The sequence below is a fragment of the Cibotium barometz genome, chromosome 42 (genome assembly GCF_041138505.1).
Source record: "Cibotium barometz isolate CiBa-2024 chromosome 42, ASM4113850v1, whole genome shotgun sequence".
Classification (NCBI taxonomy): domain Eukaryota; kingdom Viridiplantae; phylum Streptophyta; class Polypodiopsida; order Cyatheales; family Cibotiaceae; genus Cibotium; species Cibotium barometz.
The window spans coordinates 35,484,146-35,502,563 of NC_141087.1; the positions used below are offsets into that span (position 1 = coordinate 35,484,146).

An 18,418-nucleotide genomic window follows, 5' to 3' on the forward strand; every position below is an offset into this window, starting at 1 on the left:
TACGTGGAATTGGGAATCTGTTCTTGATGGTAAGCTTGTTCAAAGCTCTATAGTCAACACACATACGGAATGATCCGTCCTTCTTTTGAACAAGAAGCACAGGAGAGCAGTAAGGTGAGGAACTGGGCTGAACCAAACCTTTCTCTAAAAGCTCGTTTACCTGCTTCATAATTTCTTCTTGTTGTGCAGCACTCACTCGGTATGCGGGTTTGTTAGGTGGAGAACTACCTGGCACAAGATCTATGCAATGATCTTCGGGCCTTTGGGGAGGTAATTCACCTGGTAATGAGTCAGCAAAACAGTCTTTGAATGCATTAAGAAAATTCAGCCTATCATTAGACATAGCATCCATACTTTGATGATTTGGCACAAGACTATCACGCACAAAAACCAAGTACGCTGAAAGACTCTTTTTCATTGCTTTATTAATTTGGATGTGTGATACAACTGGGATAGAATCCCCTTCTTTGCCAGCATCAATAAAGTGCATGCGGCCTTTATGCATAAAAGAAATCATATTGGACTTGTAGTCTTTGCGGGGCTCAAGCCTATGATGCCACGGCTTGCCCAACAATACATCACATCCATTCAGAGGAGCAACTAAGAAATGCTCATTGTCAAGGTAGCCCTGAATATGAATACGCAACTTCCCAATCAAAGGGGTAACCTGCACCTCTTTGCCAATAAATGCAGCTTCAGCTTCAATCTGAGGTCCCATGTTTTCAACCTCAATACCCAATGCAGCTGCCATTTGCATAGAGATGAAATTGTCAGTTGCACAGTCATCAAACATAAATAATGCGGGCTGATCCTTGATTTGCCCCCAAGCCTTGCAAACCATGCGCTCTTTTGCATCATGACCTGTATTACCTTGCACATCAGGAACTGCATGAACATTTGCTTTAGTATGCTTGTCCTCGTGCTTTGGTTTGCGATCTGGGCATTGCCGAAACATGTGGTCTTTGCTACCACAAGAAAAGCATTTTCCATTCTTAGCATATTGCTCTCTTTGCTCCGGGGTTAATCCAAATTTGTTCTTTCTTGGGCCCTGTTCTTTGGATGGGTTATTTTCAGCTTTACCACCCTTGTAAGGCTCGCGGAAGTTCTTTTTAGGTGGCTGTCCACCCTTTGGCTGATTTGGGACAGCCTTGTCCTTCGCCTTGGAACCTCCTTGATCCTGCTTGATCTTGAGCACCAATTGCTCTGTGGCAAGGGCAGAAGCTGTGAGTTGTTGCAACGTATGTTTTGGGTGCAATTCAATACCCGATCTATAAGCAGGTTGCAATCCAGAACGAAACTTCCTTTTTCTTTCATCCTCTGTGATTAGCATGAAGGGAGTCACTTCCAGCAACACTTTCCAGAATTTGTTAACATACTGTTGCACACTCTCATTATCTTTTTGTTCCAGCCTATCCCACTTTTGAGTGAGAGTTTGCTCTGCATTGGGTGGCAAGAACTGAGCATAAAATCTGTCTTTGAATTCCTTCCAAGTAGAGATGGGATCCTTGGTGATCTTTTCGGTGATCCACCAATGAGCAGCAGTGCCTTTCAGAAACATGCTAGCATGGCGCACCTTCGACTTTTCTGTGAAGTCTTCATGGCTAAAAGCAATGTCGAACTGTGCCACAAACGCTAGCACCTTAGAAGCATCATGTTCACCATGAAAGACATCAAATTTGACAGATTTATCACCTGCTTTGAACTCCTTGAGCTTCCTGGCATGAGGCTCATGGTCCTCTCTTTTTCTTTTCCCCTTATCCAACGGGGTAGCCCTGTCTGCATGGGCTCCATGGGCCGTCATAGAAGCTTCATGGGGCACGGTGGCATGTGCTCCACGAACTCAAAGCTCAGATGCATGTGACTTACCTGCATATGGCATGGTCTCTCCATGAGACAACTCAGAAGGCAAAATTTTCCTGGAAGCAGACCTGTCACCATGAGATACATATCTTGCATGCATGTGACTTTCGTGCCCTCCATGAGCACTGGCATACATATTTCTGTCAGGCTTAGTGCCTTGGGGAGAGGATGCATGTCGAGAGGTGACAGTCACCTCTTCCTTTTGCATATAACATTTCAGCCTCTGGGATGCAGGATCTCCATGCTTTAAACGAGGTGGATTTCTGAATTTTAGCTCTCCGTCATCCCCCTCTTTGATATCACCTTTGCGAAGGAGATAGGCAAGTGCCAACTCCCTTGGTTTCTTGCCCACTTCACGAGCCATAGATTCAAAGGTTACATCAACCATAGCATCAGCCTTCCTGGCTTCAATAGCACTTTGCAGATGAGGATCTTCATGCAAAAACTTCAATTCTTGCTCTTGAGCCTGCAAAAGTTTTCTCATATGTTCCATTTCAGCTCTCATAGCATCAGGGTCTTGTTCAAGCATAACTGTCTTTCCTGGAGACAGTTGACCTTTGGATTGACTATCAAGAACCCTTTCAAGAGGCTTGTGTCTACCTCGCAGGGCATCAGACCCACGAGAAGCACTAGAGGGACCCCTCGAATTTGGTACTTCCAAAGGGTTGCCTTGGCTGTCCATTGTGTTCAAAGTTTGCTAAAAGCGGGATGTCCAATACACAGGTTCGTTTCCCCACTAGGAAGAAGGAAACAACCGTGCTCTGATACCAATGTAACCGATCCCGTCAAGTGGGAAAGACTCAGTTGGACACCTACACGTTTAATAGCACAACTTTAAAACCACAAATATGAAATGGACAACTTAAAACAACTTGAAATTTAAATGAACAGAAATGGAAAGATGGACACCAGCACTGGGGCCGGAACGGGCCGACCCCCCCCTCAATATATGATATATTTATTGGGAGTATTTAAAGAATACAATGCTCCATGGGTTCTGAGAACCAGATGATGTCCATGTACATATGAAAACAGTATTAAACAAATAGCTCGAATTTCGATGTAGAAAAACTCGGAGCAGAACGACCACTTGTGTGGTCCAATCACTACGGTCCTGTGCTTTCACTGGACTCCGCGGAGAGCACCACACTGGTGTTCCGAGACCACGCACAGACAGGCGCTCTCGTACTAACGCCTGGCTCTCCCGATCTCAGCACCTTTGGACCGAGGTTCGCCCATATAGCTTGGACAACCCGGCACCGAACGGGTGTAGGCCGAACAGGACGAATCTTTTACCAGATTTAAACATTAAATGCTTTACTCAAATCTGAAAATCACTTACTTGTAGTTGGTTGATAAAAGACCAATACTTGTGGTTTGCTGAGGATGAAACCACCCTTGTTGAAGAAAGAGTAGCCTCGTGAAGAATCACCAAGATAAGTTCCACCACAAAGGGCACAGCCACCTGCTGTGAGAGAGAAACATCCACTTGCAAAGGAGAAGATGCCTGGTTGCAGAGTGGAGGAACCCAAACAAAGTTGCCTAAGGGCAGTGTTCTACTAGCCGGAACACAAGTGCATAGCCACAGTCATCTGTAGGGGCATGCGTGGCATGTAGAGGTGCAGCCGGTAGAGTATGGGCAGCTTGCAGGTACTGTCGCCTGGGGGAGTAGCCTCCTGTAGGAAGGAAGATGAAAGAAAAGCACACACCCAGCTGCCTGCAAAAAGGATAGGCAGCGCAGCCAGAGTGTAGACTGTCGCCTGTAGGAGCAGAGGCAGCACGTTGTAGTCAGGAGCAGCCGCCTCTGTGCTGCTGTAGTGGCCTGGCTGCAGAGTGCAGTCGCTTAGTTATGACCTAGCAGCCGGCTGTAGTAGAGCAGAAACATAGGTGGCAGCCGTCAGCAACGTTGCAGGAAATGGCCCCTCTTGAGAGCATGCGCCTGTTGTGTGTAGTATCACAGCTCCCTTTGAACAAAGTTCAGCCGTCAACAGCAGGCGAAGCAAGCGTAGGGTGATGAACAAACGCTAAAGAAAATAAAAGCGATGGATGATTCTCTTCCGCTTGGAGAAGGGAGTCTCTTTTTAATAAATTATTGTGAAGATACGACTAGAGCTTTCCCACGCATGCATGAAGGGGGACTAGTGGGGGTTGGTGACCATGCCCACCCCCACACTCACTTAAAAGTGAGGCTCCCCACCTTGGCCCCAAAGTGGGTGCCCAAAGGGGGTGCCCACTTTTAAATGAATGTGAACAGCTAACCTTATAATTTAAAGGGTTAGAATTTAAAACATTAAAACAACATGTGTAACATACTTACCACCTGTTCACATGCACTGAAACTCGTCAGAATACAGAGCACACTTCACGACTCACTGGCAGGCGTCCCCGCTCAGTAAGTGACACGTCAGGCAGGCAAACACACGAATACATGTCATGCGAAAACAGTTTCAAGCATGCAAAATATGTGTGCATGTGCAAAAGTAACATGGACATATCTCCCGTTCATGGAACATGTACAAAATATCTGTCGGCACAAAACTGGCACGACATAAAAACATAAAATCCTGGTCTTCCTATGGAGTGACAGTCCCATAGGTAAGACACAGTTCCAGGCACGAGTTTCCCTAGGTGTGACAGTCCCATAGGTAAAACACGGCACGAATACTGGCTCTTCCATGGCGTGACAGTCCCATGGATCGAACACAGTCCAGGTCATACACGGGTGGCACTGATCTGGCTCCCGTCCATACGACACCATCCTGCTAACACACGGGTGGCACCAGTCTGGCTCCCGTCCATGTCAGCAAAATACTGGCCTCTTCACATGGGACACCGGCCTGGCCTCAAGTGAACGAGACGCAAAAGCTAGGAATGGACCAAATGGTCGGCCAATTGGTGACACTGCACATGAAGTTTGGAAGGCTTTTGTTGCAGATCTCTATGAGATTAAGTCTCCGGGTCGGATTTTGGCGTTGGAAAAGCAACTTATGAACTTATCAATTTCTGCCTTTCCATCTTTATCTGCTTTCATCTCGAAGATGAAAGATCTCCGAGACGAGCTTGTTGTTTGTGGCAAGGACATCTCCACAGAGGACATGGCTATTTGGTTGCTCTCCAAACTTCTAGAGAGGTTTGATGCATACTTTCAGTCGCTTGTTTCTTCTCCTCATCCTGTTCCAGTTACTTGGGAGGAAGTTCTCCCCTCCGTTATGCAGATTGAGTCTCGCTTTGAGGAGCAGACTGGCACCTCTGGTGGCCCTGATGGAGCTTTGGCAGTGTGAGATAAAGGGAAGAATCAGCAAAAGAAAGGGAAAGGGGGTTCTGACAAGAACTCCAAGGATTCTGACAAGGATAAAGACAACAAATATTCAAAGAATAAGGACATTGAATGTCATTATTGTGTCAAGAAGAAAACACCCTTCCCAATGAGGACTGCGAAAATCTTGGACATCATTTTATTGAAGGTTGCGGGTGCATTTGTAAGCCTAAAAGGCATGACTACGAACTCGTAGTGACCACGCTCTGTCTAGAAAGCTGTTTTTGGAATGTCAGCTAAAAAATTGCGGACCTGATGGTAACCACTCTTGAGGTCGATCTTAGTGAAAAATTTAGTACCGTCTAAACGCTGCAAAATGTACTCAATCCTTGGCGTAGGAAACTTATTCTTAATGGTGAGTTTATTTAATGCTCTGTAGTCTACACAAAGTCTTGCATACTTGTCCTTCTTTTGGACAAATAGGATGGGTGCAGCAAATTGTGAGGAAGAAGGCCGAACGAATCCGGCTCAGAGGAGCTCAGATAACTGTCTTTCTAGCTCGCCCTCTAAAGTCTTGGAAAGACGATAGGGGAACCTGCTAGGAGGTTCTGATCTAGGGACCAAATCAATATGATGGTCCTCAGGACGGGATGGAGGGAGACTGGGCGGGAGATCGTCCCTAAGCGTATGTGACATGTGAGGGATTTGACCGTCGTAAACACAACCTTAGGCTAACTAAACTGCACTTAATGATGCTTGAGAAAAGACAGATAGTGTCAATGCAATGCAATGCAGCTATATTAGATGAATGGGTTACAATGAGATTGTCTCTTGGGAAGGAAACGCTGAAGGGATGGCTTGGAACTGATGGGATGCTGAACTGATACTGAAACGCAGATGCTCTCCTTGTTGCCTGGAAAGGAAACGCTGAGGAGATGGATGCGTTTGCTGAACTGGATGATGATGCGCTGAACTGAACTGGATGAGACATGCGCTGAACTGAGATGCGATGATGAACTGAATGGAGGATGCGCTTCTATTTATATGTGGGAATTGATGCTGGTCGGCCAGCCTTACTGCAGTCGCCCAGCTCCTGAATGCTCACGACTGACCATAAATGCCATAAATGCCATAAAATGCTTGTCGGCTGGTCATAGTGCTGTCGGCTGGTGCTAACACTACTGACCTGATGTAGCTAAATGCCTTACAATGCTCATGATGACTGAAGTGCTGATGTTGGTGATGAAACACCCCCATATACATGCTCATGCTGATACATGCCTGACTAATACTTAGATGTCCTGATTAATGCTTGATGATGCCATGCCACTTGTACACCTGATGCGTGTGCACGTGACAACATAATGTCCTGATGTTTGGATAGGAGGTCTGCTAATTGTGGGACTAAAGATGAGAGAGATGCTACCGATGAGATAGAGGCTCTTTGAGCACAAACATAAAGTAGTGCTCCTTCTGCTCCCTTGTGGATAGCTCGTCGTGCCTGGGGATGCGAAATCAATGGGATACCAAGAATGCTTCTATCCCCACGTTTCTAGATAGTAAAAGTGTCTTGCCCCCAATCGGGAATAGGCTTGTATTGGTGAAACCACTCGATTCCTAAGATCATGTCACACCCCAAAAGAGGCGAGACAATGAAATCTCATTGGAATGAGGCCTTCTGACCTTCAAAGGCAAATTGCTGTGCCTTCTGAGAAATGTAGGTGCGAAGACCAGGTGTGAATCCGTCCACATCGAGATGATATGGGACTAATGTGCAGCTCATTTTGTTAGCCAATTGGGGAGAGATGGCATCTTCAAAACTGCCCATGTCGAATAGGACTACAAACTGTCGGCCCTTGGCAAAGCCATAAGCTCGGATGAGGCTTTTCTGTTCAGCATCGCTCTCACCCTCTTGCTTAGCATCAAATACCACGGATGGGATAGGATGCATAGAAGGTAAAAGTTGAACCGCGTTGGTGGTAGTAGGCGGGACTGGAGGAGCTGGGGATGCTGTGGCTACTGTGGCAGAAGGGGTTTTGGCAGCTTGTTCCGCTTGCCATTTGTGGCAATCCTTCTTACCATGCCCTATGATGTGACAGAAAAACATCTATTCTCTGATTGGTATTTCTTTTGCTCCTCCAGTAATGCTTGCCTTAGCCTTTTCATCGGGGGTTTTCTTAGGCTTGGATTCTTTATCCTTCTTATCTCTTGAACTCGAGCTATTACTGCCGTCCTTCTTAGCATCTTTAGAAGATGCATTACCTTTCCCTGGTTGTGCAGCAGATTGCTGCTGCTGGGGTTTGGTACTGGATTGGGATGACTGTTGGGGCTTGCCTCCGTTCATTTTCATTTCTTTGTTCTGAGCTAGAGTCAAAGCCCGGTCATATGTACTGGGTTCAAAGTTGCGAACTGTGAACCGAATGTTAGGATCCAATCCACGAATGAATTGCTCCATCTTGGCCTGCGCAGATTGCCCTAACTGTTGTGCTAAAGTGATAACGTTTTCGGAAAACTGAAGCACTGGTGACCCGTTCTGTCTGAGTCCATAGAACTCATCTGCCAGACCGGTCATGTACTGGGGCGGGAGGAATCTAGTCTTCAGGTCATGGACAAATGTATCCCAGCTAAAAGCTGTGATACTTGTGGTCTGGTTTGTATGAAGATTAGACCAATGTTGCCACCAAGTGACTGCCTCACCTGTGAGATGGGGAGCCACTACGTGGACTCTATCCTAAGGATTTGTGATCTTAGCTAATGGAAAATGAGCAGTAAATTGATGAATAAACTGATTAACTGCTAAATGATCACACTTACCATCATACTTACTAAAATTTGGTTGACTGCGAATGATGGTAGTTGATGTTGCGGACTGTTGAAGAGAGGTGCTGGTATCTAAGATGAATGGCCTCCTTTTTCTTTTGGTGCTCGAGTAACATACGTTCTTGATCGAGCTCTCGTTGGTGCTCTCAAGCGGCGAGTTCAGCCTGACGCCGGTCTTCTTTGATCCTGCGTTGGGCTTCCTCATAGTCCCGTCTGTCTGCTTTTTCTTGCTGCTTTCTTGCTTCAGCTTCTACTTTTTTTTCTCTCCGTCTAGCCTTGTCTTCTCTTCTTTGTTGTTCCATCTGAAAGAAGAGGGAGATGTAGTCGCGGGTTGCTAGAAGCGAAGGAGGACGTGCTGCTGTTGCCTCCAAGAGTTGGAGACGCTCCATGAGAAGCTGGTTCTGAGCTCTGAGTAGAGGTATGGTGTCTACTATAGTCGAAAGAGCAAGGTCTCCTTCGGGGGAGACGTCTTCCGGCTGATGAGTACTCTCCTCTGTAGACATGATGCTGAAGTCGGTGGTCATGCCGGAACGCAATCTGACCATCCAAGGATGCCCTCACGCTAGGATACGGTGTGTGTGGACAAGCTGAATCTGATACCAATGCCCCCAAATTGGAGCTCTGTACAGGAGGGTCGGTGTGACAAGCGTATCAAATAGCCACAATTTGGTGCGCGGCTCCTGAAACTGTATGTGTGCACACTGCCTCTCAAGTGCCCCCAAGGCTGCATGCCCTCGAGCTAATCTAGCTGTTGTTGCCTCCTTTAGGGAGAAACGCGGTCCTGTGAAAGTAACTCCCAAGTAGACATATGACGTGACGTACTCAACCGGCTCCTCTCGGAAAGTGAACTGAGGCTCTGACACCACTTGCACCTTGTGCAACCTTTAAATAATTTACTTGCACATTCCTTTAAATAATTGGCCTGTAGATTTGACATAGGGGTTGGTTCTTGCACACATATTACTCGAGCATATTCAACACATATTACTAGAGCATATTTGACACAAAATATTGAGCTCCCTTTTTTAAGAGCAACTATCCTTAGTTATATATATGTTCCACGAAGTATACTCAGAGGTCCAATAATAAATCATGACTTAGAGGCTAGTAAGGAATGGGTTATTTTGAGACAACTTAAGATTATGGTATTATGGCTAGCTATCAAGAAGTACTTATCTATATGGAATTCTATAGTGTGCAATCTCTCTCTCTCTCTCTCTCTCTCTCTCTCTCTCTCTCTCTCTCTCGGTAGAGAGGCATGGTCATCGCGCACATGGACAGGCCGGCTTCAGGAGAGGATTAACTACCTTGGATCACATACTGACACTTCGGGCACTTATTGAAGAGAAGGATATACTGCTGCTTTGTGGACTTCCGCAAAGCCTTTGATACCGTACCACGTGCCAGGCTTATGCACAGATTGCATGACATTGAGGTACCCGAGGATATGCAGTGGGGGATATATGCTTTGTATGAGTCTGTGACAGGCAGAGTCCGAGCTCCAAGCGGACTATCCGATATGGTGACCAGCACGATGGGGGTGAAGCAAGGGTGCCCGCTATCGCCCACCCTCTTTGGACTGGACATAAATGTGGTCTCCGATTATGTAGACAGAATGGGAGGCCCAGTGGCATGCCTGGCAGGGGTGTTGATACCCATCTTGTTATATGCTGATGATATTGTTCTAATCTCAGACTCTCCGGAGGGATTACAGAGACACCTGGATGCATTACAGGCTTTCTGTGCGGATAGAGATTTGACAATGAACCTTGGGAAAACCAAGGTTATGGTGAACACCACACAGGCATGGGAGAAATGAATTATATGACTAAGACTTCCTCCATTCACAATGCTTTTATAGGCACTAGGCCCTATCTTTTGTCCCTTAATAAGAGGTGGTTCACACCTAATGTGTTCACACCAGAAGACCTAAATAACCTTTCACAGCACTGAGACTCCAACTATTCCAACAAAATGGTGGAAGTAAGATGGCCCCATTTGGATGCGGCCGCTCTCGGGTGACACCTCCGACCATTGAAGGTTCTTGTAAATGCCCTTCTCCGCGAATGAAGCTAGGTGGAAGTAGATGAAGAGATGGAACCCCTTCTTCTGGGTGTGAGGCGAAGAATCTTGATCTTGGCTATCAGCCAAGCCTCCTCGATGGCCATGGAGACTCACTGATCGGCAACATCTCTGAGTGATAGACATCGTTCTCTTTGAGGGTGGAGTCCACGGTCTCATCTGTCCAGACTGTCGCAGGTTGCATGCTCATGGGGAATGAGAAGATATCTGCTTCCCCAGCTGATGGAGCTGGCAGCGACTGGTACAATACCACACAAACATGGAGCAATGCTCGTCTCTTCAAAGGTGGGATGCACCCTCATCAGGGAGCCGCCTGAAGAAGCATAGTCCATTGGATAGCCCATCATGAGGGAGAAGTCTCCAGAGGAAACAAACTTTGTCACTAGTGCAGAGTAGATCTGGACCTTCACAGAGCTGGAGAAGCTCTGGAAGGAATGCCAACGGGTGGTAGTCTTCTGGGAAGCATGAGGGGGTGGGGACCTGAGGAGGGGGCCCCTGTGTCTAGGTGGGGCAGAGGTTCAGATGGCAGCTGAGGCTCCAAAGGGGTGAGAGGCGGTGGGGGTGGTGGCGATGGAGATCAAGAAAAAGCAAGGGGAGCCTCAGTGGGAAACTTCTGCTGATGAAGAGGCTCAAGCAGTGAGGCCTGTGGTGCAACTTCATCAAGGGGAAGGTGAACCTAGGGTGGGGGCCGGGGGGAGGAATTGAATCCGAGGGAGTCGGGTGGAGCAAGGTCCTAGCACATAGGCTCGAATGTTCTACACCATGTGAATAAGTTTTCTCAGGATCATGCACATGCTGTACCACGAAAGCGACACAAAGATCCTTCCTTTTTAGATTTTCACCTCTTAGGGGGATTGCATCTGTTTTTTTTCATGTGGCCTTTCTTGACTAAGGGAAGGATCTTTGTTTAGGGGGCAGGGGGTGGGAACTGGTCTCATGTGGAAGTTTTAAAATGCGATTTTATTTATAGAATAGATCTGGCTCTTTAGTGTTTTCTATAAAAAATACCCACAACAATCTTATGGCTTTAGGATTTGTCTCGGGCATTGTCGCCCCATGTATTGAGCCTTCTTAGAGGCTAAGATCTGATTTTGTTAGGCTACAATTTATTTGCCATATTTAGTCCTGCTCCCAAGGCCACATGGTTGTAACAACTCCATGTGCTCAGTATGGTAGGACAATTACCTTTATATGCAACTCAATTATAGCATAGTCTATAAAATTCATTATACATTATCCACGTGAAGTCAATGTTAAATTTGTTAAAGTTTTTTAATCCTAAATGCCACCTTTCCGGTATGCCTTGACAACCAATGTAGTTCTTATTCAGTCAAAAATTTGAGAGGACAACGATGTGGCAATCAAGGATTGGAAGATCTTACATTGGATCTTTGACAAGGATTCTTGCTAGTGCTGGGACTGCAGCATTTTGCGTTCATGACGATCATGGTATGGTATCTGCCTATTAAGGTGATAGGTGATTGTTATTGCTGGCTTTAGAGCCTATTTTGTCACCTTTTGACATTTTCTAATGCTAAATGTTGCTAGGCCATGCATCCGATGAGAAGAGTGTTATGACTGTGAAGATTACCAATTGGCCTTATGAGTGGACACTTGAAAGATGTCGAAGAATTTGGTTGCAGTTGAATTGTCACCCTGATGTATGGCTTTCCCACGGTACTCCTTTCTCCAAGCATGCCTTCTTTTTTGTCACACACACACACACACACACGCGCGCGCGCGCGCGTGCGCGTGCACACACACTCACTCCCACGCATGTACATACATATAAGTATTCATGCACATGCATGCATGCCCATGCACGCACACACAGCTGTTTGATTTTCTTTCGTCAACCTTTTCCTTTTGTCATATGTGCATGACAGGTTGGTGTCCCGATGCTAATATTACTGACAATTTGAGGATTGTCTCTCTACAAGAACAAGCATCACCTCGTGCTTCTACTTCTTCTTCAGCTGAATCGAAACCTGACAGTACAACCGGTTCTAAGGCTGACTGGAGGGATTCGTTAACAAGATACACAATTGCAGATGCTGCAGCAAAAGCTTCTCCTGCGGTGGTGCATATTACGGTTACTTTAGGTCTGAATCTTATCTTTGCGGTCTTTGCAACTCTTGCACCTATGGCTCATCCTTGTCTGATTAGCATGCTTAGATTTTTTTAAAGAACGATGAAGGTGGACAAGTTTCCAATGAGGTTTTCTGTTTGCCATGCAATGAAGGCCCATTAGGTGGAGTGACACATAGGTAAAGGATAAATTGTATCACTCAGCCTGTTGTCCAAGGACAAAGTTGACAAGAGTGCAGGTTTCCTCTCGCCCCTTTCCTTTTCCTCTTCGTGGTGGAGGCGATGAGCAGTCCTCTCTCCATGCAGGAGACATGAGGTCCCCGCCTCCCCATCAGATCCGAGGAGCTACTTGACTCGGAGTTCGCAGATGACATAGCCGCCTACCTCTCGGGAGAGGAGGGGAACCTTCAGAGATTTGCCCTTGCAGGTACATCGACTGATCCGGAGCTTTCTGTAGGCTGGGTCCGCCGACGGCTGGGCGGCTGGCTCGGGCCAAGGTGTCTTAGAGGGTGATTACTCAGCCTCGAACACATGGAGGATTGGGCATCATTGACCCAGCTGTGTAGAACAGAGCCCTGCTGGGCAAGTTGATCATTAGAGGCTTTCTGAATTGCGGTGAGCCTTGGAAGGCCTTTTTGATTGACCAGATCTCAGCTTGAACCCCCTCACTTGGTGCCCCCTAGACTCCTAGTGTACGGTGGATCTTCACGGAGGCCTGATCGCAAGGCCTGAGCACCGGGTGCATGTTCTCACAGCCTGGGCCCCCTTAGCTCTGGTCCAGCTCAGTCTCTTGGCAAGTGGACTAGTTTCAAGTGGCTTCCTCAGACGCCTGGCCAAGATTCGAGGCGGAGAGCAGATAGTCCTTGCTATCGACATAGGGCCTCCCCCCCCTTCCTTTGACTGGCAGACCCCCCTCTAGGACCCCTCCCCTCCCCTACCCAGCCTCCAGTGGCTGGGAGATTTCACGTGCCACAACATCCCTCTGGCGGTACTAGGTTCAGATAGGGTACTGGCTCTCATTTTCTCAGTAGGATGTTTGACCCTCTTCCTAGTAGAGGACTTCAGCAAGCCTCAGACAAGGAAAGACACTGCCAGGCCCGCTGATCTGGAACCGCCTCTTCAGGATGCCCAGTGGTCACCCTCTGGGTGCGTGTTCTCACATAGCCTGGGGCCCCCTCGGCTCTGGTCCAGCTCAGTCTCTTGGCAAGTGGACTAGTTTCAAGCGGCTTCCTCAGATGCCCGAGATAGACACCTCGCCAAGATCCGAGGTGGAGAGCAGATAGTCCTCGCCATTGACCTAGGCCCCCCCCCACCGCCCCCCCCCCCCCCCCCCTGCGACATAGGTAGTCCAAACAGATCGTGAAGACTGGCTCTGGGAGGGCTGACCTTTGACGCGGATTCAGTGGGACCTTGGCGAGACCGACCCCTTAGCCAGCCCTACCACCCCCTTTTTTTCACTACCGCCGGATCTAGATGCACGAGATTGATGGTACTCCCGCTCTTCAGCAGACCACTAGTCCTCCCAAGACATCTCACCTAGCTTCCTCATAGACTACTGGAAGCGACTGTGGGATAGCTTCTGACCTCGGAAGGTCACTCTTTTCCTCTAGTAGGTAGCTCATAGGAGTTTCGTAGTTGGCATGTGGCTGGCCATTGGTGGTCATCTTGCACACTGTATGAGGTGCAACCACCCTGTAGGAGTCGCAACGACATTGCCTTTGGGACTGCCCCAAAGCGTAGCAAGTGTGGCTGAGGATTCTTCAACTATTCACCACCCACTTGGGGGGCAGTTTCCTGGATGACAAAGTCAGGACCCGCCCTCCACTATGAGGAGACAGCTGATGGTCAGGCCGTTAGGCTCACCCATTGCAGGGTAGAGTCTTTCCCCACCCCTGAGTCTTCAGTGGAGGCTTGCCCTGGCACTTGTTAGAGGTGGGAGATCATCAGCAGCATTGTGGCATTGCACATTTGGTGGGCATGGTGCAACGAATCCATTGAGGGCACCCTCAAAACACCGACCGCATCCCCCCCCCCCCCCCTCCCCCCCTTCCTTTTCACCCAGCGGAGTCCATCTGTGTCATATGGACAGGTCCCACTCATACCCTTTGCGGTGAGTGGGGGGAGCTACAGGGAGATTCGAACCGCATGCAGAAACATGGAGAGGCCTTCCTACGCATCTGGCAGCAGGGTCTCTTCCTCTTGAACAGTGCCGGTGACCTCACTTGGCACTGAAGGCCACCGGTTTGGCTTCTCCCTCCAACCCCCCTCCTCCCTCCACGCCCCCACCCCCTCTCCCCTCTTCTTCTTCCCTTGTATGAGGTATTTCCCTTCGAGAGTGGCCAGCCATGGAGGGGACTACCCTCACCAGTGTTTTACCTCTCTTGGAGTTTCTGAGTGTGTTCTTCAGCCTGTTGGCTGGTTTTTCATATAACTAATAGAAGGGTCTATTTCCCGGGAAAAAAAAAGATGACAAGAGTGGCGTATCCTTATAGGGACAAATCTTGGGCTCCACATATAATACCCACATGAGCAGTTCTCATGCATGATTCCACTAGTCTGCCAAATGGAGCGAGCTTTGTTGAACTCACTAGAGTTTACATGTCATCAGCCAAAGGCGAAGTGAAGAGCTCTTCATACTAGAACAGCTGCTCATAGAGTGCAAGGCCCCATATGTCAGCAGGCAGGCCACAGAAAGTGTTAAGACTCAAAGGAGGCTGGCTTACAGGTTTACAGCTAAGCATGGTGGCTAAGGACATTAAGTATGCTGCATACAGTAGGCGAATTGTATGAGTGCTGAAAGTCCTCATCGGGTCGCCCCTTTTTTCAATAGCCAGAAAAATAAAGCTAGAGAGCTTGTTAATAAAATTCTTCTTTGTTAATTCTCTTTATGTTTTATAAAAAATAAGCCATTACCTTCAAAATGTATAAAATAAAATACACGAGTGCGCACATGAAGAAGCATACATATCTGCAGTTTCATGCTTTACTTGGCTTTTTCCACTTTTTAGTTTCTTATGAACTGTGTGGGGGCCCTGAATTTTGGTTTTGCAGGTGACATGGGCTTGTTTGTTGGGCAAGGTGCAGGCTCTGGTGTAATAATCAACCCCAATGGAACAATTCTTACGAATGCTCATGTAGTAGCAGGATATGGGAATGTAGTGTACAAAGGCAAGGTAGATAATCTCATGTAGTAGCAGGATATGGGAATGTAGTGTACAAAGGCAAGGTAGATAATCTCATGTACCAGTACAAAGAGATTTGGAATTCTCAATTCATGTGCAGCCATGGGTGTATGGTCTATCTTTATACATAAACCTGCACCTGTTATTAGCACCAATCATCTGAGTAGGGATGCCATACACGATGGAGTTGATGGTGGGTAAACTCTAATATCAGGAACATGTTTTCTTCCGTCCTTTTTTCTTTTAGGTCAAAGTGAGCATGCAAGACGGGCGGACTTTCGATGGAGAAGTTGTTAGCTATGACTTATCGTCAGACATTGCTGTGGTAAAGATTGATTCCAAGGCCCCTCTTCCTGCAGCAGTTCTTGGATCATCACAAAAGCTAAGACCAGGAGAGTGGATTATAGCTCTAGGAAGCCCTCTTCATCTTCAGAACTCAGTCACGGTGGGAGTGGTCAGGTAAGCAAACCAAACGAACAAGAAATACATATGTTATGAGACTGACTACGATGTCATGCCACATTCTTAATACCACATTTATTCACTGCTTAGCTGTGTGGAGCGTAAAGGCAGCGAGATTGGTCTTAGAGGTGTCCATGGGGGGTACATTCAGACGGATGCTGCTATCAATCAGGTGACTTCCCTCATCTTTGTAGATTCTCTTATATATCCATTGGAAGCTTGAATCAATTTCTATCTCCTTTTTAATACTGGTATAAGTCATGCACTAGGGAAAGCCATGTCTAGGGAGTGCCTAGTAACACCACCATGAACCCTTATGCCAGATGCAAAGGAAGACTGCTCTGTGACCGTTGGCCACACTCATCCTGATGGAGACGAGCAGCTGTGGCCGAGGCAATCACTACTCAGGTGATGGTTGGGGTGGCCTGGGGCTATGAAGTGCACGTTCCCCCCGCTAAACTTGCTGAGTGTATGGCAATCCTGGAGGTGCCTAGGCGGTGCTGAACTTCCTCCGTGTGCCACATTGCCTACAATTTTCCAATCTACCCACTATAAGCTCTAGAGTTGGATCTGACATGTGTAGTCAAAAATGGGGAAGCCAGATTATTGTTGACGGCTCTCTAATAAGATCGATTGAATCTTCTAACTTTCTTCTGTCTACTAGCAGTGAAAAGGAATATACTCCTAGCTCCCTGTACTGTTGACCTGCACACCTGTGCCCCAGCTCACTCTGCCCGCCTTTCACTTTGCCCTCCTCCTGCCATCTTCTCTTCCTGCCAGCCATTCTCCTCTTCTCTGGTCAATTTCTTCCTGCCTGCCACTCTCGTCCTCTCTCCTTCTTTCCCCTTCTTAAATGCAGATAAGCCCCTCCTCTTACCTCTCCTGCATTTTTGCCTGTGTCAACATACTGAATTTTTTTTTTTTTTTTGGGTTGTGTTCAAGTTGGCTGCCCATCCCTTGATTGGCGTTATGGCTTCTGCTCAAGCCAATCCTTCCTAAACCCTCACCGGCTGGGAAAACCATTAATTTTTCCAAAGACGAGCTCCTCATCCTCCAAGCTGATTTTGAAAAAAGCTGAAGACCACTCTATGATGAGTTTCCATGGGCAGTTTTGTATCACCCCAGTGAGACAGCTATGTTTTTGTTTCTAATTTTATTTTCCATTCCATGATGAGATATGCCATGGACATTATTGTATCACTTTGGTCTCATAGGCCCATTGGGTCTTTAGAAGATTCTTAATATATCTTGCTTTCTTTCTCACTCTCATCGGCAGAGTGTATGGGTCTCATCCCTCCTGGGTCTTAGGCCAGAGATTGGATTTTGGCAGCATTGGCCTCAGATTTGGCCTCGCATTTCATTGACACCCGTTTGCTTGGAAGAGGATTCTTCCAAGCCAATGATGCCACTTTTCTGGCACTTTCTGGCAGCCTGTTTCTTCTTGGCCCGAGGAAACCCTTCTTTATCTAGTACCATTGGAATTGTGACCCTGTGGCAGAGGACTGCAACCACACTCCAATCTTTCTCAGATTCCATGGCCTTCCCTGGATATTTTGGAAGCTATTGGCCTCCATAGGATCAGTGTTTGGCTGTCCTTCCAGAATCGCCTTCCACATCTCCTGTACCCTATATTGTACAGCATTGGGTGAGACGGGGTGATGGACATACTCAGAACCCCACTCATGACTTGCGCCAGAGCCCCCAGTGGAGCAACCCAACTGTTTTGCATCCTTGGCTACTCATGACGAGGACCCAGTTTAGTTGGACAGTCATGGTGGTGAGGATGCAGTTCATCAGATGGTGATACTTTGCATTTGGATGTACATGCAGTGCAGTCTCATGGTAATGGTGACCATACACTGCATTCTCCTACCTTCCTGTCAGTTACCAATACTCCAGATCAGTTCCAACTTCCTGCCTTCCAGTAACACTTCTGAGAGGCACTCTAGATCTGGCACTAGGCCAGGTGCCAGATTTCATCCTCAAAACGGGCGTGGTGGTGGTGTTTTTCCTCGATGTTGGAAGCAGCTCGTGGGATGAGCTTCACTTTGTAGTTACGGAAGATCCTCTGGATATCTTGCTTTTGCAGGAACACAAACTTGATGCCAATCAAGGTAGTAGATCTGGCAAGATTTTGTTGGGACACTTTTTGGTCAGTAGCTGATGGAACCAAATTTGGTGTATGTATTCCAGTGTCAGCCACTATTTGTCCCTACATATTTGGCCATGTGATCATTGTGACTGCTAGAGCACAGTGGGTCATTCTTATGCAGGAATCGTAGAGGGGAGAGGATATCTTTTTGGAAATCCGTCACTGATCTTCTCCCTCATTCTGATCATTGGATTGTTGGAGGGGATTTCAATATGGTTTAGCAAAAAAAGGCGACATGAGGACATTGTTTATAGAATGCAACTGGTATGATCATATAACATGCATCAAGGCCTTCTTTATACCTTTTCTTTTAGTGAGTTTAAGCAATCCACTTTAATCATTAAACACAGGAGATAGAGCTGTAGAGATGGAGAGTCGACACCAGATTGGGTCCCAACTACTCACTTAAGGGCCTCCTCTTGCAAGCTGAAGTATTTGCTTTATTGCTTTGGAGAGCTTCTTTACAATGCAGACTTTACGTTGACTATGGAATGCCAAACACTGCCCTGTGAACCA

General features: G+C 47.2%; 1 protein-coding gene across 4 annotated transcripts in view; it reads left to right on the forward strand.

Annotated features, from left to right (window-relative positions):
* The window catches only part of DEG14 (Trypsin family protein with PDZ domain-containing protein), a 66,849-nt gene that overhangs the window by 45,343 nt on the left and 3,088 nt on the right, over nt 1-18,418 (forward strand). For 2 of the 4 annotated variants that reach the window (XM_086780967.1, XM_086780968.1), the window contains exons 2-7: nt 11,349-11,467; nt 11,567-11,695; nt 11,905-12,120; nt 15,158-15,279; nt 15,536-15,747; nt 15,841-15,922. In XM_086780967.1, the coding sequence (XP_086637093.1) occupies nt 11,371-11,467; nt 11,567-11,695; nt 11,905-12,120; nt 15,158-15,279; nt 15,536-15,747; nt 15,841-15,922 (858 nt within the window). In that variant the 5' untranslated portion in view covers nt 11,349-11,370. Of the gene's footprint in view, nt 1-11,337; nt 11,468-11,566; nt 11,696-11,904; nt 12,121-15,157; nt 15,280-15,535; nt 15,748-15,840; nt 15,923-18,418 lie in introns of all 4 variants that reach the window. The other 2 variants (XM_086780965.1, XM_086780966.1) reach the window with 1 other exon arrangement.